The 20,690-nt window shown below is 35.2% G+C and overlaps 1 protein-coding gene across 1 annotated transcript in view; it reads left to right on the forward strand.

Annotated features, from left to right (window-relative positions):
• The window catches only part of LOC311304714 (uncharacterized protein), a 39,490-nt gene extending 20,761 nt beyond the window's left edge, over window positions 1-18,729 (forward strand). The window contains exons 17-36 of the mRNA XM_084431904.1: window positions 96-242; window positions 701-847; window positions 1,012-1,158; window positions 1,595-1,741; window positions 1,910-2,056; window positions 2,488-2,634; window positions 4,217-4,558; window positions 5,227-5,336; window positions 8,985-9,049; window positions 9,147-9,286; window positions 9,453-9,635; window positions 11,790-11,984; window positions 12,120-12,257; window positions 12,367-12,542; window positions 12,636-12,806; window positions 15,167-16,525; window positions 16,781-16,822; window positions 16,932-16,994; window positions 17,089-17,155; window positions 17,532-18,729. Of these exons, the coding sequence (XP_084288030.1) occupies window positions 96-242; window positions 701-847; window positions 1,012-1,158; window positions 1,595-1,741; window positions 1,910-2,056; window positions 2,488-2,634; window positions 4,217-4,558; window positions 5,227-5,336; window positions 8,985-9,049; window positions 9,147-9,286; window positions 9,453-9,635; window positions 11,790-11,984; window positions 12,120-12,257; window positions 12,367-12,542; window positions 12,636-12,806; window positions 15,167-16,525; window positions 16,781-16,822; window positions 16,932-16,994; window positions 17,089-17,155; window positions 17,532-17,605 (4,007 nt within the window). The 3' untranslated portion in view covers window positions 17,606-18,729. The remainder of the gene's footprint in view (window positions 1-95; window positions 243-700; window positions 848-1,011; window positions 1,159-1,594; window positions 1,742-1,909; window positions 2,057-2,487; window positions 2,635-4,216; window positions 4,559-5,226; window positions 5,337-8,984; window positions 9,050-9,146; window positions 9,287-9,452; window positions 9,636-11,789; window positions 11,985-12,119; window positions 12,258-12,366; window positions 12,543-12,635; window positions 12,807-15,166; window positions 16,526-16,780; window positions 16,823-16,931; window positions 16,995-17,088; window positions 17,156-17,531) is intronic.
• The last annotated feature ends 1,961 nt before the right edge of the window (window positions 18,730-20,690 follow it).

Genomic DNA, 20,690 nt, shown 5'->3' on the forward strand with positions numbered 1-20,690 from the left:
ATTTTGTAAATTAAGCAGTGTATTGTAAAGATGACAAGGAATGAGCTTAAACTGACCAAAACTGTTCTTTATCCCATAACTTCCTTTTAATAAAGATGTGGATGAATGTGTTGAGAGATCAGAGGTCTGTGGTCCAAACTCAATCTGCAACAACACTGTTGGGAGTCACAACTGCTCGTGCAAGAGTGGATATAATGTAACAGACCCAAACCTCCCTATAAACAGCAGTAACCCATGCAGAGGTATGATTGACAGCTGAAGCACTTAGTGCTAATAAATTCATGACAAAAAAAAAAAGAGTACTGTGAGGCTAATAACTTTTCTATTATTATTGTTTTGTTTCTCTTTTTTACAAATGAAGTGTTAACAGTAACATTGCCAATGTCTATGTATTCTAAAACACAAATCTGAGATGTTGCTTAAAACTATGAATGTTTTATTGTGGAGGTGTGTTGTGTGAAGATTTACAAAAACACTCAGAGTTCCCCACATTTCCCCAATAACTATTTTCATCTCAGTGCATGTTATTGTTTTCATAACGCAGGAGTTATGCAAGTGTTTTAGACATACAGAAGCCAGAATTCTTTTACAATTCTTTCTCAGTTCTTGTTAACATTGTATAGATACAGATGTCTTTCATGTTTTAGGTATTTATATCTGTGTGTTATACAATAAATTTGTTTTGTTTTTTCCACTCTAGATATAGATGAATGTCGGTTCAGTCCGTCTGTATGTGGTCCACATTCCAACTGCACAAATGAAATAGGAAGTTACAATTGCTCATGTTTGGATGGATTCACTGTAACAAACTCAAATCTCACCATCAGCATCAATAACACATGTAGAGGTACAGTTTAGATTTGTGTTTAGTCTAACCTTGAATAATAATTTAAAATACATATAATATTTACATAGAATTTTGTAAATTAAGCAGTGTATTGTAAAGATGACAAGGAATGAGATTAAACTGACCCAAACTGTTCTTTTTCCCATAACTTCCTTTTAATAAAGATGTGGATGAATGTTTCGAGAGATCAGAGGTCTGCGGTCCAAACTCAATCTGCAACAACACTGTTGGGAGTCACAACTGCTCGTGCAAGAGTGGATATAATGTAACCGACCCAAACCTCCCTATAAACAGCAGTAACCCATGCAAAGGTATGATTGACAGCTGAAGCACTTAGTGCTAATAAATTCATAACAAAGAAAATGAGTACTGTGAGGCTAATAACTTTTTTATTATTGTTGTTTTGTTTCTCTTTTTTACAAATGAAGTGTTAACAGTAACATTGCCAATGTCTATGTATTCTAAAACAAAATCTGAGATGTTGCTTAAAACTATGAATGTTTTATTGTGGTGTGTTGTGTGAAGATTTACAAAAACACTCAGAGTTCCCCACATTTCCCCAATAACTATTTTCATCTCAGTGTATGTTTTCATCACGCTGGAGTTATGCAAGTGTTTTAGACATACAGAAGCCAGAATTCTTTCACAATTCTTTCTCAGTTCTTGTTAACATTGTATAGAATACAGATGTCTTTGGTATGTATATCTGTGTTATATATTAAATTTGTTTAGTTTTTTCCACTCTAGATATAGATGAATGTCGGTTCAGTCCGTCTGTATGTGGTCCACATTCCAACTGCAAAAATGAAATAGGAAGTTACAATTGCTCATGTTTAGATGGATTCACTGTAACAAACTCAAATCTCACCATCAGCATCAATAACACATGTAGAGGTACAGTTTAGATTTGTGTTTAGTCTAACCTTGAATAATAATTTAAAATGTATACATATAATATTTACATAGAATTTTGTAAATTAAGCAGTGTATTGTAAAGATGACAAGGAATGAGATTAAACTGACCAAAACTGTTCTTTATCCCATAACTTCCTTTTAATAAAGATGTGGATGAATGTGTTGAGAGATCAGAGGTCTGTGGTCCAAACTCAATCTGCAACAACACTGTTGGGAGTCACAATTGCTCGTGCAAGAGTGGATATAATGTAACCGACCCAAACCTCCCTATAAACAGCAGTAATCCATGCAAAGGTATGATTGACAGCTGAAGCACTTGAGGCTAATAAATGAGTACTTTGAGGCTAATAACTTTTTTATTATTATTGTTTTGTTTCTCTTTTTTACAAATGAAGTGTTAAAAGTAACATTGCCAATGTCTATGTATTCAAAAAAAAAAAAATCTGAGATGTTGCTTAAAACTATGAATGTTTTATTGTGGTGTGTTGTGTGAAGATTCACAAAAACACTCACAGTTCCCACGTTTCCCCAATAATTATTTTCATCTCACTGCATGTTATTATTATATAGAATTATATATATAATATATATATATATATTATATAATTCTTTTACAATTCTTTCTCAGTTCTTGTTAACATTGTATAGATACAGATGTCTTTCATATTTTAGGTATTTATATCTGTGAGTTATACAATAAATTTGTTTTGTTTTTTCCACTCTAGATATAGATGAATGTCGGTTCAGTCCGTCTGTATGTGGTCCACATTCCAACTGCACAAATGAAATAGGAAGTTACAATTGCTCATGTTTGGATGGATTCACTGTAACAAACTCAAATCTCACCATCAGCATCAATAACATATGTACAGGTACGTTTTATATTAATATTTTTTTACTCTAGCCATGGTTAATATTTTAACCATGCAATTCACCCTTGTGAATTGCATAAATCCGGTGGTTGGTTGGTTGCGAGCGAGGGAGGGCTGATCCCTGTAAGATGATTGAAATTGCGAAATGGCCTTAAACAGCTTCTGAGTCTGACAGCGCTGACTGAGCTCATGGCAGCATCTGCTGGACACCCTTAGCATTTTACCCAAGGTTTAAATCGCCAAATGCACGTAAAATTTACTTGAAACTGTAACTTGCCAGTTGGTTAGTAACTTTTTTTAAAGAATTTTGACAATACATGATTGTAAGAATGTGATATGGCTCAGTGCGTTCATCAAATAGGGGTTATGCGGAACGCCCAACGTTCGAACCGGAAAACGGGTATAAACATTTCCGGTTTGCATTACCGTACGCATCTGCAGCGGTAAGTTATCTCTGAAGTAACTTATTTTGCGCTTTTTTTAGAATACAATTCTTATTTCTGTTTTAATAAAAATGTCACGAATGCTTAAGTATCAGAAAATAAAATTTTATAAAAAAAATAAAATGCAGTCTTCATTTGATTGTTTTAATCGTCTGCAAGCAAATATAAAAGGTTAAACTACTATGATAGCATACAAGTCTAAACTAACTTACTGATAGTTAGCTAACTCTACATCGGGTGCCATTAGCAAAAGCTACATAATAACTTACATACCTTCATAATCATGAATAAATGAGGAGGCGTAAAAACTTAAATCCTTTATCTACCGAAGTACTCGGGGCTCTGGACGTCCGTTTGGCAATACGATGTACATCTGGAATGGATAGAATGGGTAGCTCCTGTAAACACCGGCTATAAAAGGTCGCCATTCCTACGCTGTTTACACCTCAGTAGCTGACGACCGGAAGTAGTTATACCCGTTTTGTAGAACCCGGAAGTATGTTCCGCATAACCCCTATTGCAATGGTTGTGATGAAATTTTATAAATCTGATGCAATGCATGTTTCAGAGTACTGTAACAGCATTGTGTTCATTTTCAGTTTTGATTAACAGTAAATGTTATTTACTGTTTGAGTTTGAGTCACTTATAATTTACATTTGGGAACACAACATGCTTCCCAAATTCATAACCAGAGTCTTTTATAAATCTGTTGTCAACCAAAACAAGGTTAAGGTCTCCCTGCGGTTTTCCGCCAAAATAAAAGCTCAATGGTTTAACATTCGAAAGCAAAGAAATTAAGATAACCATAAATGTTAGTATTATAATCTAAAAATAAAATAAAATAAAATAATAATGATAATAATAATTATTATTGTTGTTGTTATTATGTTTCACATGCCTGGTCTTGCACGCTAATCAAGTATTTGTTGTTTAGGAATACAAAATCTAGGCAGCCAAAGATAAACATTTAATTCCTTAGTGCTATCTAAGCACTATCATTTTAGTGCCTTTAGCACTATCATTTTTTAAATTTGAATATAAATTACATTGTACAATTATGTATTTTCTATTTTATTTTGTGTAAAAGAAAGAGAAATGATTAATGCATTATTAATTTAACTACAAACCCTAACTACAGCACGCCCTACAACTTCTATAACTACGATCCCTACCACAACTACTACAACTACAGCACCCACTACAACTACAACTTCTATAACTACGATCCCTACCACAACTACTACAACTACAGCACCCACTACAACTACAACTTCTATAACTACGATCCCTACCACAACTACTACAACTACAGCACCCACTACAACTACAACTTCTATAACTACAATCCCTACCACAACTACTACAACTACAGCACCCACTACAACTACAACTTCTATAACTATGATCCCTACCACAACTACTACAGCAACGCCTATAATTATACCACCTGCTACAATAGTTATACCTACTACAACACCAGGTATGTTCTGAAAAGAAGAATGACAAAATGAATGTAATTTTTATCTGTTCAGGAAAACGAATTGTAGACACAACCAAGACTGTGTGTGTGTGTGTGTGTGTGTGCGCGGCTTCTCACTCTACTTTATGAGCACGCTGTTATATTTTTTATGTGAATTCAGAAAATCATAGAAAAAATGTAATATGAGGTTTATAATTATTATTATTAATTATTTTTTTTTTTTTTTTTTTTTTTTGCTGAATTATTCTAAACTGATGACAGCACCAGAAGGTATGTACAGCAAAATGAGACTGCTTGAAAAAAAAAAAAACTAATATTTGAAATTCTATTATTATTATTACTGTATTTTTGTTAATTGTTCCATAAAGCTATTTAAACAACAATTGTATTAATCTGTTTCATTAATGTGACTTTTTTCGTTCATCCGCCATATTTTTTAACATCAACAGGGCAAAATAATGACAGTGAATACAAAAACACATGAACAGAGATGCTAATAATCAATTGATTTTATCCAGGCCCCAGGTATACAGAGATGCTTGGTTCTTTGCTCATGTGTTTTTGAATCCATCACCATTACTTTATCCTGCTGATGGTCATAAAGGCGGTGGGTGAACGGAAAAAGTGACAGAAAAAGATAAATAAATGCACTTTTTTGTCTTGTTTAGTCTTGTTTACAGTTAAAATGTCAATGAAATTAGATGAAACTTATGATACCAGTCTCAGCAACACCAGTGATGAGAAGTACAAGCGCTATGCTCGTGACATTAAGTCAGCGGTGAGTGTTTCATATTTTGTGTCGAAAATTTGTTGATTGTTTATGCTTAAAGTTTAATTAAATTGTATATAAAAACATTCTAAAGATACTGTGAAGAACAAGATACTTAAACAAACAATAACAGTTAGGGGAGACGTTGATGTATCCATCTCCAGACCAAGAGTCACAACTTTTTTGTTTCTCAAACATGATAACCATAAAGCGAGAAGCAAATAATAAAGTGTAATTAAAATTTAATACAAATTGCCTCAGGAATTGGGAGCCCAAAAATAACAAACAAAATAATCTGCTAACTAATTGGGGAAAAGAAAGCTAACTTGCCTAATAAAAGTAAATACCCAAAAGAAAAACAATCCACTAACCTTTCTCCCTTGTCTATGAAGGTAAAAGAGTAGCAAAACTCGAGAGCACATACATGTGAATTTGGGAACTTGTACAATAAATATTTGTACTTGTACGTGAACATTTACACTCACAGCTCCAATGTGAAATCTGAAGTTGAATGTTGAAAGTCGCAGACAATAGTCACAAATTCTGAATTTGAAGCTGCAGACAAATGTGTAAAATGACATTTATTTGCATTTTATTTGCATTTAATCTTACATTCACATTCGTAGTACAACCTCAATTAGGCACTTGCAACATCTCAAATCTGTCACTGCGATTTCAAATTTCGCGCCTTGACTTTTGCTACACTTTTCACAAGATATTAGGTGCAAAACTAACTTGTGCACTTGAAACTCAGTGGCGGTGAGAGAGAAAGGGGGGCGGGAGCAGGGGTGTTCAAAGGAGCTGTTTTATTGGTTTGCGCCTAGCTAATGAAATGGGACTTTTATTGTAAGCCTATTCTATTATCAAACTCAGTAAACACCATACTAATAATGCATACAGATAAGCAGATGAGCACAGAATATGACGAAAGAAAGAAAATGTGTGTTCAGTGCAAATAAACCTGCTGCCTGTGTTTTATTAATAATGTAACGAATAGACCCCTTTTGCGCCGACGTCACAATTACGTCACAGCGTTAGCTGGACGCAAAACAAACGGAAAACTGGAGGTGGCCAATACAAACCAGCACAGATTCGGCTACATAATACGGAGCTTAAATTATTATTATTGTTATTAAATGTCATCTTGTTGTGTTGTTGGGTGCAAGAATCGACGGAGTACAGGCTCCAATTTGAAATTTTATCGCATAATGTTTTCTAAATGATTGTGATTATTTGTGAATCATCTATGATTGTATACATTGTTTTGATTGATCGTGACTAGACTTTTTGAAGAACCTGGTAAGAAAGTGTAATCAAATACATAGTTCAAAAATGAATATGCTGTATCTGGAATTGTTATTTCTAGAAAATATTCACATCATTAAAACTGCACCGTAATGTCACTCTTTACATTGTCGTCTTCTGTCTGGCCTCGGCGCTGGCTAGGCAGAACTGCGGATCATAGGCTACCACACAAGTCTTGTACGTGACCATTTAGTACAGTTATAGGCATCTGAATATGTATATGAATATGCCCTCAGTTTCTCTTTACCCTCGGTTTCTCTGTCAGGTAGGTGTAGAAGTCAGGTCACTCAACCGGAGGTAGCGTTGACGTTAATCCTGTCAGATCGTCCATCCATTGAATGAGCGTGTATGGGTCAGCCAATCTGGGATGTCCATTTAAATTAACTTTTGCAAATAACAATCGCGGTCCTGGACTCTGAGTGACCTTGCACATTAAGATAAAATCGGATTTTCTCCAGTCATTGTTAAAAAACAAGCTAACAAAACTAGTGAAGCGGCCAGAGAGATCGTTCTGCCTCCACCTAAGCTCCGCCCACAAAAAAAGTCACCATGTTTACCAACTGAAAAGGGGTCTATTGTGTGTGTTTTTTTATTATTTTTTATTTATTTTTTATAACTGTTGGTCCATTAAGCCTCATTAAGCGTTTTCTTGGTTTTCTATGGGAGGAAAATGCTTAACGTACCATTAAATGCGTTGCGTTCATATTCTGTGCTCAATTGCTTTTCTGTAGTATGCATTATTGGTATGGTGTTTACTGAGTTTGATAATATCGTTTATTTCTTTTAATATCAGTCTAATGCATTAAGCCATGTTAGCGTTTCAGTGCGCGCGGGTTTCGTGACATCATCGCGTACAATAGAAGTCCCATTTCATTGGCTAGGCGCCAACCAATAAAGGAAAGGGGGGCGCCCCCCCTTTCTCTCGCACCACCCAGGGGGGCAATGTTTCATAAAAAATTGAAGCTTCCCTGGGTGCCACCATTGATTAGCAGACCATCACCTGCTGTTAGCATTCCATTGACTCCCATTCATTTTGGCGTCACTTTGACAGCAAATAACTTTACATCTGAGGTGTCTAAAGACTCCATTTGTCCATTATTTATTTCTAAAGAAACACGAAAATGTAAAAAGGGTCCATTACCTTGTATCTTACGTTATGGCCCCGTAGAAGCAGTTTTTGTAAAAATAGGCTAACGATTGTGTCATAACCACGCGACTCTCTGTCGCACAGTAGAGAAATGACCGTATGGACAGGAGGAGAAGCTCGCGGGCAATCGGGGGGACATGGAGGCAAAATGACAAAATAATTAATCAGAATACTTAGCAAAAGTTGCTCCTAGCTCATGGACACCTCCTACTCACACTCTCCGTCTCTGCAAGTTTCGGAAGGGAATGATTCAGATTTCTCTTGGCACAGCTACTAGAAGACAGACAGGTTGCTCACGTCACATCTACGTCGCCAAGCTCAGGTTGAGTCTGCGCAGTACGGTTAGCCATCAGGAAGTGAGTGCTTCTAATTGACTTCACTTTTCTCCATTGAATCCAATGGGGTTGCTGGGTCCATTTTTACTGTCTATGGCACCACCACTGAGTTGCAAGTGCACAAGTTAGTTTTGCACCTAATATATCGCGAAAAGAGTAGCAAAAGTCAAGCCGCGAAATTTGATTCAAAAAATATATTTTACAAGTTTGTGTCTGTCATTGTATTTCTGTGAATTGCATGTTACACATTTGTGACTACTTGTCTGCAGCTTCAAATTCAGAATACAGGTTTGTGACTATTGTCTGCGAGTGCAAATTTCAACATTCAACTTCAGACTTTTATTTTACAGGTTTTCACATTGGAGCTGTGAGTGTAAATGTTCACGTACAAGTACGAATATTTATTGTACAAGTTCTCAAATTCACATCTACGTGCTCTCGAGTTTTGCTACTCTTTTATCTTCATAGTTACCTGCTGCTATATATTGATGCTCCTCCACTATGAGCCAATCGGATAACTCGAAGCGCCTGGTAATCAGCAAGAGTTGTCAGCAATCTGCACAGACAAAAACAAGCAAACACCAGAATGCAAAAACACATAAAAAATTTAAATAAAAAAAAACATGCGTCACATGACGTAACACATTAGATACATAAATAACTATCCAGATGACATAAAGATATCTGTCTAATGACAGGAGAGCAGCCCAAAGAATGGTCATTTTCTGTATGGTCAGGTTTAGTCTATATATCTCTGGTTCTTGCCACAGAGTAAGAGTTCATCTTAGACTGCATACGTTCATTTCAATTTTATCAGAGCTACAGTAGGTACACTTCCTAATGTACAGTGGTTACTCTTACTTTGTACAGATTGAAGAAAATTACAAAAACTTTGTGCCTAACTTCAAAGGTCAAGTATTTGTCACTGCCTTCAGGTAAGGTCTACAATCGAAACTTTGACTCAAAAGGTCCATTTTGGTTTTTATTGCTTGTGTTAATACTCATTGTTGTGGTTTGTGTGTTGCTCCAAAGGCCTGGTAGCATTATAGCAGACTATGAAGTATCTTCAACAATCAACAAACCAGAAGATTTTGTACAAGCAAACAATAAGGTTGCCAAAACACTTGAAACCTTTGGATATACTGTTGCTGAAAATGCTTTTGCTGAAAGTGGTAAGGTAGTCAGTTTGTAATCTGAAAAAAAAAACTTTTTTTTAAGTTGTACCATTTTTATATTTTTATGAGCATGATTATTGCTACTAGCCTTTAAAAAAAATGAGAAAGATCAACAAAAAAAATGTTTATGAAAGTTCTGAAAGTTTATGGATTTTACTTTCAGAAAAAACTGATTTTTCCCCTACAATAAAATGGTATCCTAAGCAAAATATGAGACTGGAATGTAAACCCCCAGTTTCTGGTGAAATTAGTTGGACTGTGAATGACAAAGTTATACAACAGGATGAAAAATACTCGCTAAGTGGTAGCATTCTCACTGTGAATAACGTTGAAGAGAAAGACAAAGGTGAGTCACATGTATCTTTTTCCTATCAATAATATCTTACATGTTGACTGTTCGTAGGTTAAGATTAAAGCTACGTGGCAATTGTGCGTATATGTAATCTGACCTAAAGCTGTGGAACAGTCTACCTTTATTTATTAGGTCTGCTTCCACTATACTTAGATGTAAGTCAAAGCTTGAGACATGCAGTATTTGTTTGCTCTGGCTTGTGAATCATGATCAACTCTGTACTTTGTATTCATTAAAAAATTAAGTAACTTCCTTCCATGAAGCACGAAATAAGAAATAATTGGCTGCTCTTTTCCATACAGTGAAAGTGACCAGGGATCTGGGCTATCAGACTACAAAATTACTAAAGAAAAAGAAACACAAAAGTATCATAGACTCTTCAATCCTGACAATGTCACATTGTGGTGTCAAATATTGTGGTTGTCTACCGATATTTGGCTTTTTTTTTTTTTTTTTGCATCAGCCAGTATAGTTAGCATTACTTAATCTTTATCTGATAAAATGCTATCCCTATATGTGCAAATACTTACCATATTATCCAGTATTGGTTCGTTTTTTATTTTTTATTTATATGTTGTTTTAATTATGTTTAAAATACTTTATAGCAGAATCAGAAAATTGCTATCTAAAGTATAAATCTTTGTTCACAATGGTGAACATCAGCAGGGCATTTGATTCATTGATTCAACAATCTAACAATGTCAATCCGCGTTGCAAACAAGTACATTTATTGGAATATTACAATGACTTCAACTTTTTATTAATTGTTGCTAAGCTATGTTGAATTACCAATTTCGAAAGGGAACCCTTAAACTAATCTTAATCAAAAGCCAGGGAGAACAAATAAGATTTAAGAGCTGATTTAAAACTGGCTAAGGAGCAAACCTCACATTTACGGGCAAACTGTTCCAAAGTTTAGGTTCTGCAGCAGAGAAGGTCTGGCCATCCTTAGTTTTACAGCGACAACATGGGACAGTTTCATGCTCTAAGTGATGTTGGGTGACGTTACTTCTTATTGACATTCGAAGTATTGTCAAACAAAACGGAGGCTAGCTAGACCCTCCCTCCTCCTCATCCGCACACTAACCCCCCCCAAACCCCATCCCCAAATCCTTCTTGTCGGTTATTGGCTGGAACAGTTTGTTATGTTTCGTGGTGCGGGTTAGCCCAGTCTGTTTTTGTTGCTACTGTATTTGTGGAGCCTGGGGTGTCTGCAGAGATGCGTTTTTTACAGTGTGTTCAGGGGACAGGCAGTAGCGGATAGTGAGGAGATGTTTGCTGTGTGTGACAAAAAATGTTTTGGCCTAAAAAACGTGTGACCGTGCTCTTTGGGGAGAGTAAAAATCAGAAGGTCACTTATGTATTTTGGTGCGACACCAGATAAAGCCTTGTACACAAAAAACGCAATTTTAAAAATCAAGTCTAAACTTTACAGGAAGCCAATGTAAAGTCGCTAAAATGAGAGAAATGTGATCCCTCTTTTTTGTTCCGGTAAGAAGTCTCGCTGCAACATTTTGGACATTTTGCAGGTGAGATTGCAGTTTGAGGCAGGCCACGGTATAGGAAATTACTGTAGTCCAGGCGTGATGTTATGAGAGCGTGGCTTACAGTCTCCAAATCTTTCGGGGGTTGAAACTGTTTTAATTTCGCAACTGATTGCAGATGAAGAGGGCGGAAGCGCATCCAAAACATAACTAATGTCAGTTTTAGCTGGTAGATAAAATTGTGTATTCCGTACTGTGCATTGATCTAAAACCCGACTGAAAAGTATTTAAAATATTGAACATACTCATATAGGAATTCAACTGACAGTACACAACTCTTTCTAAGAGATTTGAAATAAAGGTAATTTGTAGATTGGTCTGAAATTGCTATGGATAGATGGTTCAAGATTAGGTTTCTTAAGCAGAGGGAAATATGTATAAATATATACATATCCAGACTGATTTGTGGTCTGGAGGAGTCTATAGTTGTCAAAAATCTGAGCTTTTAGCTTCAGACTTTTGATCATCCCGTCAAAGGATATCGAACATGTTTGATATTTTTAGCTGATTTTAGAACACATTATTTTCATTGGCTGTGTGTCTACTATAGCAACAAGGAACATGTTTCTGCAATAATTCATTATTTATTTATTTTTACTTGCAGGTAGATACGCATGTATCATTCAAAGGAAAATAAATTACATTCTGTGGCAAGATATAGTTATTCAACCACTTCCCAATATCAAAGTGGGTAAAACCGAAAGACAGTTTCAGTGTACGGATCAGATTGTGGAACTGACATGCTGCGAATCAAATTATGAGGTTGAGTGGACTTCTGGTGATCAAGTGCCATCTCAAGGTTGTACTTACAGACAGACAAAATATTCTTACAAAAGTTACTAATTTCAGTTGCAGTGACAAGTTTTATTGAATTCACCATGGTGAATGTATGTTTTAGTTTTTCAATGATTCTATTTACCTTTTATGGAATTAGATGGATGCAGCACACTAAAACATCAAATCAAGAGCACAGATTGTAATATTGAAGAATTGACATGCCGACTCAAGATGACGGAACTTCAAAGCCTCTCTTATGGCCAGAGAAAAGTCCAAATTCAGAAAGTCAAAGATGGTAAACCTTCAGTTTATCATAATTTGATGCAGCAGAATGTTATTTTATCTGTTCAGCTGTCTAAAAGAAATAATTGTTTTTCTGAAACTCAATCAAATATTTTCTCCAGAATTTCCCTGTAAGGATAAAGCACTTGGAGATGGAAAAATAGGTGACAAATTGACAGGACCCTGTGAAAAAGGCAAAGAAGGCACTATAACTTATGAATGTAAATCAGCTGTATGGGAGGAGATTGGCAGGAACTGTATACTTCAAGTTATCATAGACATTGAAAAGAAAGTTGAGGTAATCTTTAACATCTATGTATTAGTGAAAAAATAAATCAACTGTCCATTTAAAATATTTCTGATATTTACATTTCTTCTTTTCTTTATTTAGATTTTGGTTCCACAGGACATACCCGCGGTTATTAATGACCTTAGTAATGCTACAGTTGAAAATACACAAGCGATAACACAGTCTTCTGCGAATGTCCAAAAAATTGTTGACATACTTGTAAAAATTGCTAGTATCTCACAATCCATTTTCATCAATGAGCCTGTGATGACGGTATGTACATTATGTATGCATGAAAGACATCCATCAAACTGTGGCTAGTCACTGTAACTTTAACTTTTTTTTAAAACTTTTTGGTAACACTTTCTATGAAGACCGTGCTTATTAATGAATTATATATATGAATATATACTTAAAGGGATAGTTCACTTTGAAATTAATTTTTGATATGTTTTAGCTTACCTCAAGGGCATCCAAGATGTAGGTGTCTTTGTTTCCGCAGTAGTTTCAATTTTGATATTTTTAGGTCAAACCGTTCTTGTCTGTCAGTCATATAATGCAGGTCTATGGTCACTGTCTCAAAACACAAGCACAGAGTCCAAATTAAAACAATTCCCCATCATAAGTACACATTGATGGCCTAAGACACGAAACGAGCGGTTTGTGTGAGAAAACGAACAGTATTTATATCGTTGTTATCTCTTGAAAACAGCACACGTCCAAATGATCTGACGGCGCGGGCGGGTATAGATATATACATAGATGTCGCCTTGGCTACGGTTTCGTTCCAATGAACTGCAGTAGCGAAGGCGACATCTAGTGTATACATCTATACCCGCCAGCGGGCGGGTATAGATATATACACTAGATGTCGCTTGGCTACGGTTTCGTTCCAATGAACTGCAGTAGCCAAGGCGACATCTATGTTTATATCTATACCCGCCCGCGCCGTCAGATCATTTGGACGTGTGCTGTTTTCAAGAGATAACAACGATATAAATACTGTTCGTTTTCTCACACAAACCGCTCGTTTCGTGTCTTAGGCCATCAATGTGTACTTTTGATGGGGAATTGTTTCATTTGGACGATGGGGAATTGTTTTAATTTGGACTCTGTGCTTGTGTTTTGAGCCAGTGACCATCGACATGCATTATATGACTGACAGACAAGAACGGTTTGACCTAAAAATATCAAAATTGAAACTACTGCGGAAACAAAGACACCTACATCTTGGATGCCCTTGAGGTAAGCTAAAACATATCAAAAATTAATTTCAAAGTGAACCATCCCTTTAAGTATTACTCTTCTATAAATATATTTATAAAGACTCATTAAGACCTATACTGCATTAAAAGAACAGTAATAGTTACATTTATATTATTTTTATAATTACTTGAGTCTTGCATTTGCTTTTTCAATGTGCATTTAGAAATGTATAGATTTATAAATGATCAAATATAAAAGAGTTCCAGAGACCTATGTTTGCTGTACCAATTAGTTATCAATTATGTCTTTAATGCCTAATGTTTGCATTAGAGATCATGAATGGTCATTTTGATTTGTTAAAATCTATATCTCCTCAAATGTGACCCTGGACCACAAAACCAGTCACATGGTTCAATTTTTAGAAATTGAGTTGTATACATCACGTGAAAGCTGAATAAATAAGCTTTCCATTGATGCATGGTTTGTTAGGATAGGATCATATTTGGCCGAGATACAACTATTAGAAAATCTGGAATCTGAGGGTGCAAAAAAATCTAAACATTGAGAAAATCGCCTTTAAAGTTGTTCATTTATGTTCGCGATTGTGCTGCATTCACTCACAAAAATAAATGTTTTTATGTATTTACGGTTGGAAATTTACTAAATATCTTCATGGAACATATTTACTTAATAGCCTAATGATTTTTGTCATAAAAGAAAAATCGATAATTTTGACCCATACAATGTATTGTTGGCTATTGCCACAAATATACCCATGCGACTTGTGACTGGTTTTGTGATCCAGGGTCACAAGTAAACAACTTAAAATGTATGATGAGCACATCTTCATGATTTCTTAAAATTTGCATCCTATGTTTTCACTTTACTTAAAGCCATCAATGATGCATTTATAGAGGTTAGTAACTGTTTTATCACTCACAATAAGTATTTATAAGAACACAACACGGCTATTAATAACAAAATATCCATCACTTATTTGACAGAATTTGTAACTGTAATATAGAACATGATAGCAATGCAGGTTGCATCTTTATAAATACATTCATGGAACTAAATGACTGACTAATTAATAAATAAATAACTTATAAATCAGTCTATAATTGATTATGAGCATGCACATTGAAAAAGTAATGCATGACTTATAATTATAAAAATAATATAAATGTAACTATAACTGTTCTTATAATGCAGTATAGGTCCAAATGAGTCTTTATAAATAAATTTATAAAATAGTAATACTTACTTATAAATAAGTATACATGGAGCTATAATTCATTATAAGCATGGTCTTTATAGAAAGTGTTACCAACTTTTTTTATCACAATATAATATTTGTACATTATCTTCGATATCCCATCTGATGAAAAATGATTTCTACTAAACATTATTTTCAATTTAATTTCCAGGATTTCCTTAAGACAGTGAATGTCCTTGTTTTAGATGAAAGCAGTACATCATGGACAAATCTGAATAACAACAACACATCAAACGCCAGCGTTGCACTTCTGAGCGCTATTGAGAATATAAGTGACCGTCTCACAGATAGCAATTTTACAATAATTGAAAGATCTATTGAGTTGAATAAAATTGTAACAAACAGCTCATCGTATAGTAGACAATCAAAGCTGGAAAACTCAACTACTGAGATTCTGATACCACAGATTCCTGTAAAAACCCCCATAACCATCATAATCTTCACATCTCTTGATAATGTCCTACCAACTCGTAATGCTAGTAATAAAAATGACACTACTAATAATCAGCGCATCAATGGAGACGTGGTTGTTGTTAAGGTGAACCAAACACTTAACAACATTTCTTTTGCGTTTGACATAACTAATCAGTCTTTGGGAAATCCTCAGTGTGTCTTTTGGAACTTCAGTCTTGACGCATGGGATTCCACTGGATGTAAAGTAAAACCCTCAGGGAACGAAACTGGCAAGATCACATGTGAATGCGACCACACAACCTCTTTTTCCATCCTGATGTCCCCATTCGCCATTGATGTTAATGATGTCTTGGCTTTGGCTTATATAACTTACATTGGTGTAGCTATTTCAATGGCCAGCTTGATTTTGTGCCTCATTATTGAGATTATCGTGTGGAAGTCAATGACAAGAAATGACACATCCTACATACGACATGTCTCCATAGTCAACATTGCCGTGTCCCTGCTGATCGCAAACATCTGTTTTATCATTGGAGCCGCAGTCGCAGAACAAGAGCAACCAACATCAGTGGGTCGCTGCAGTCCAGCGGTTTTCTTCATGCACTTTTTTTACCTGGCTCTTTTCTTCTGGATGTTAATTTCTGCGCTGCTGCTCTTTTACCGTACAGTAATGGTCTTGTCCCAAATGTCAAGGGCCAAAATGATGGCTATTGCCTTCATAGTCGGTTATGGTGCACCTTTGCTCATAGCGGTCATTACTGTTGCGTCGACAGCTGGACCTCAGAAATATATCACGAAACAATTAGCATGCTGGCTGAACTGGAATGAATCTAAGGCACTGCTGGCATTTGTGATTCCAGCTCTCACTATTGTAGCCATAAACCTTGTGGTTTTGATTGTGGTTCTGTATAAGATGTTGAGGAGAGGAGTTGGTGCCACAACTCAACCGGATGAGAGACATGCCCTGGTGGTCATTGCCCGATGTGTGGCCATATTGACTCCTATCTTTGGTCTAACTTGGGGATTTGGAATTGGAACCATGGTGTCCAGTGCATTAGGCATTCATGTGGTGTTTGCACTCCTCAATTCACTACAGGTATCACTTTCTGTCTTTGTATTTTGACTTTATATTAAAGTTATATTTTGTATGTAAACATTAAAACAATAATTGTAATGCAAATAATTTAATAATTATGATCTATACTTCTAACAAATCATTATAAAGCCTCACAAAACCATAAAATAATGCAAAATAAGTCATTTTCAATGTTATGAATATGAAATTAACAGTATGATAATAAGTATTATTTACTCATACCATTTTCCTCATTTATTTGTAACACTTCTGCAGGGATTCTTTATTTTGGTGTTCGGAACGCTTTTAGACAGCAAGGTATGAATTGATTTGTGTCACTTTGCAAGTTGTCAATTTGTTAAAATGATCTTAGAGGCATTCAGTTCTACTGCAGTGCTTTAACTCATTTTGTCACATATGGTTGCAGATCCGTGAGGCACTGGCAGGAAGGCTGTCACTAAGGAACCTTACCAGCTCTAACCGTACCAGGGTAAATGCCAACTAAATACATCTTGATCCATGAGTTCTTCCTAATGATAGATGTACTCAGTTTACAGCTGATATCTTAAATCTCTGTATTACAGAGTACTAGTGCAGGACCAACATCTTCAACCGGGCTGGGTTTCTTTCAAAGGATGCGTGGGAGAAGAAGTAAGTATTGCTATTAAAATTGATACATTATTGGCCAATTTCACAAACCAGGCTTAAGCCTAGTCCCAGACCCAGCTGTCTGAACTGAAAGCAACTTCCACTGACATATCTTAAAATATGACAGTGCTATTGTTTTGTCTCAAGATGAGACGGGGGGAAATAAAGAGTAATGTTTTGTCAAAAAAAAAAAAACAGTAATGTTTTATTCTAAGGCACATTTATAAAAGCTTCTTAAATGTCTTAATTGAACTAAGGCCTGGTTTAGTGTAAGCTATGTCTGTGAAACCTGGCCTATATATATATATATATATATATATATCATATGACATGACAAGAATATTTTAAGTAACATAAAAATAAAAATAACTATTTACAGATGTGTACAACGTATCTGAAGCAGCAACATCTTCAAACATGTCCAGTGGCTCAGAAACCTTTATGAATGCATAATCAGATACTTCATTAGGGATTAGTTTGCTTTATATTTAACAGCCTTTTCTGAACACATTTTTAACACTGCAAGTATATGTAAACTGCACTATCTGTTACTGATTCTGGGAAGAAGTTTTTCTATGTTCTGAAGTATTAATAAAAATGGCCAATAATCTACAGATCTAATGTTTAATTAAGGATACATTTTATTATAAGGCTGTGATTTGTATGATTGGATGCACTTTCATTTATAACAGAATAATTATATCAATAATATAGATCTAGAGAAATAGCTTTATTTGTGTTTTCTGGTGTATTTGATGTATTTTTTCTTTGCCATTTTAAATCATCAGTTTTCTTGTCCAGTTGGTGTCATTACATATATCATGCTGTTCTACACTTTATGGATTATTAAAAAATAATAATAATAAAATTTGTATTTTTAGCTACTCCAGAAATTAAATGCCTCTTTATTTTACATTTATTTTGGAGTTGATTATCATGGCTTTGTAGCTCTCTTGTTATTTTTCATTGCATTTGGCAATAATGATGAAATAGATCATGTTTCCAAATAATTGATTATTATTTTAAGCCATCACAGTTTTAAGGTTACAGTTTCATATTCATTTCAACAATTCTTTGAGCTTGGTCAACCTCACCTGCGTAATATTATACATTATACAAGTATAAGGAGGACTTTGATTCTGAATCCTTTGCATCTCTTTCAGTTCCTGTACTGTACGTATTCAGCAACCATTGTTTCCCTAAAGCAAAACTAACACTTTTGATCAAATTTGATGAGCAAATATAAAACAAGTTAGCCTAAAAGCTTTGTCAATTATAATAAGGTAAACATTTTTATAGAATATCATTTTTTACAGTTGTGCTAGAAAGTTTATGACCTTTACAAAATGTAAGTATACTTTGGCATTAGATCTTTATAAAACAATAAGCATAGGAATATTTTTATATATTTTAATTAAAGAAAACCCTTGTGAAAAAGAACTGTGCTTAATTGATTAATTAAATGGATTTTTGAAAATGACCTTTTGTGCAGTGTGTAATGTAGCTGTATGTGAAATGTAAACAGTCTGCGAAGTTGTAAAGCTGAAAGTGCATCATAAATAAAGTTAGTTTATCTCAAAAGAAAGAGTCTGAACCGCTCAAACGAGTCATTTATTTTTGCGAAGGTATCTTTATGAAGGTAATATGATGCCATAAAGAATCACATGTGCAGGGTAAGATTTGTGAAAGTGTACATAAGATTGCAAGTGTAAATAAAATTTGCATGCACAAGAGAAGATTTGTAAAGGTGTAAATCGCCTTTCAAGTGTAAGAAAAAAATATTTGCAGCATTTTACTGTTATTAAAGAGTTAGTTCACCCAAAAATGAAAATTATGTCATTAATGACTCACCCTCATGTCGTTCCAAGCCCGTAAGACCTCCATTCATCTTAGGAACACAGTTTAAGATATTTTAGATTTAGTCCAAGAGCTTTCTGTCCCTCCATTGAAAATGTATATACGGTATACTGCCCATGTCCAGAAAGGTAATAAAGACATCGTAAAAATGGCAACTGCTGCGTCTGTGTGTAGATGAGTGTATGCGCGTTGTGTACACGCTACATTATGGCCAAGCATGCGCCCTTAAAATAGCATCTGAACGCGCCACTGAACGCGACGAAGGCTGTCCCAAGTCGAAGGCTCCTTCTAATGCGAACTACCATTAGTGTTGGCAAGTCCGAGGTTTCCCGCGGAATTGGGCTACTTTTAAGTTGTTGCTGCGGGTAAACATTTTATCCGCTGGTTGATATCCATCCAATGGAAATGGACAGATTGTTTTCTCTTCTTGACAGATTGGTAGAGAAATAAACTTTTGGTTATGTGAATTAAAATTAGGATTTTCACTTGGGCCAATTGAAAAATTTAGATGTTATCGGTCACTTGAAATTTTTGATTTGGGAGGGTTAGAATTTTTTTACAGTGTATTGATTATTTGACTGTCAAGTGTGTTTAAACAGTGCGGGTCAATTTGACCCATAACATAATGGATGTAATTATTTTTTAAAACAAATGTTTGGTAACGTAAATATATTTACATTTGAAAGCATCCGTTAAAGCTCCGACTCCGTTAACGTCCAACATTTTGAATTTTTTTAACAAGATAGCAAAGCTGCGCGCATAGGATTGTGGGTGATTTGAGAGCGCGAAGGGTAAACATATGCATCCTTTCCTGTATATGGGATATTTTTCGAACGAAGGACTCTCCGAGGGAAATTCCGAGGATCCTCGACATTGGAGCAGTCCTTCGACGGATGTCGATGACGTAGCATCCTCGAAATTCTGACTTCCGAGGATCCTTCCTTGACATTGAGAAACGCCTTCTGTCTTCACTTACTTCATCGCCTGGACGAAGTTATTAAGTGCACGATATTGAAGAAAAATGCGACATGCGATAACTCATTAAACAATGCGATATTCGATACGATAATGCTTAAAGTATATAAAATTAACTTAAATTAGATTTAAAATTAAATAACCAACATATGTGTTTCACATTCTTTTTGTGACAAGAAAACATCCCTTCAACTTGTGAAAGTGAACAGCAGTGTTTTACTGTATACTGTAAGAAGTGTTATTTTAACATCATTGTAAACCACGGGGTTCAGGTTATCCTACATTAGGTCTATTTAACAACAGAAACTGAATAATCAAATGTAAAAATAAAACACTGCTTAGTTTTTACTGTATGAATTAAATTATTAAAGATAAAAAAGTTATGCATATTGCGATATATACAATTGCGATATTTTGATATATTGTGTAGCCCTACATGTTACATGTATTTGGAAATTCCTCTGAAACACTTCTTCTCCATGATGTCAAGCCAACGCGAAATCACCTTGCTTACAATGGACTGAGAAACACCAAACCTTTCAGCAAGATCACCCTGCAATAAATTAAGACGCAGCTTCATCAGAGTCATCAGGAGCTGATCCCAAGTGTGTAGCTGAAAGCTGTTGGTGTATGAATTGGTAAGGTGCTCAGCAACTGAATGGAATGCATCCAATGTCGATCCTGTGTAGAGCTGACAAAGGTGGTC

The sequence above is a fragment of the Rutilus rutilus genome (genome assembly GCF_951802725.1).
Source record: "Rutilus rutilus genome assembly, chromosome: 15".
Classification (NCBI taxonomy): domain Eukaryota; kingdom Metazoa; phylum Chordata; class Actinopteri; order Cypriniformes; family Leuciscidae; genus Rutilus; species Rutilus rutilus.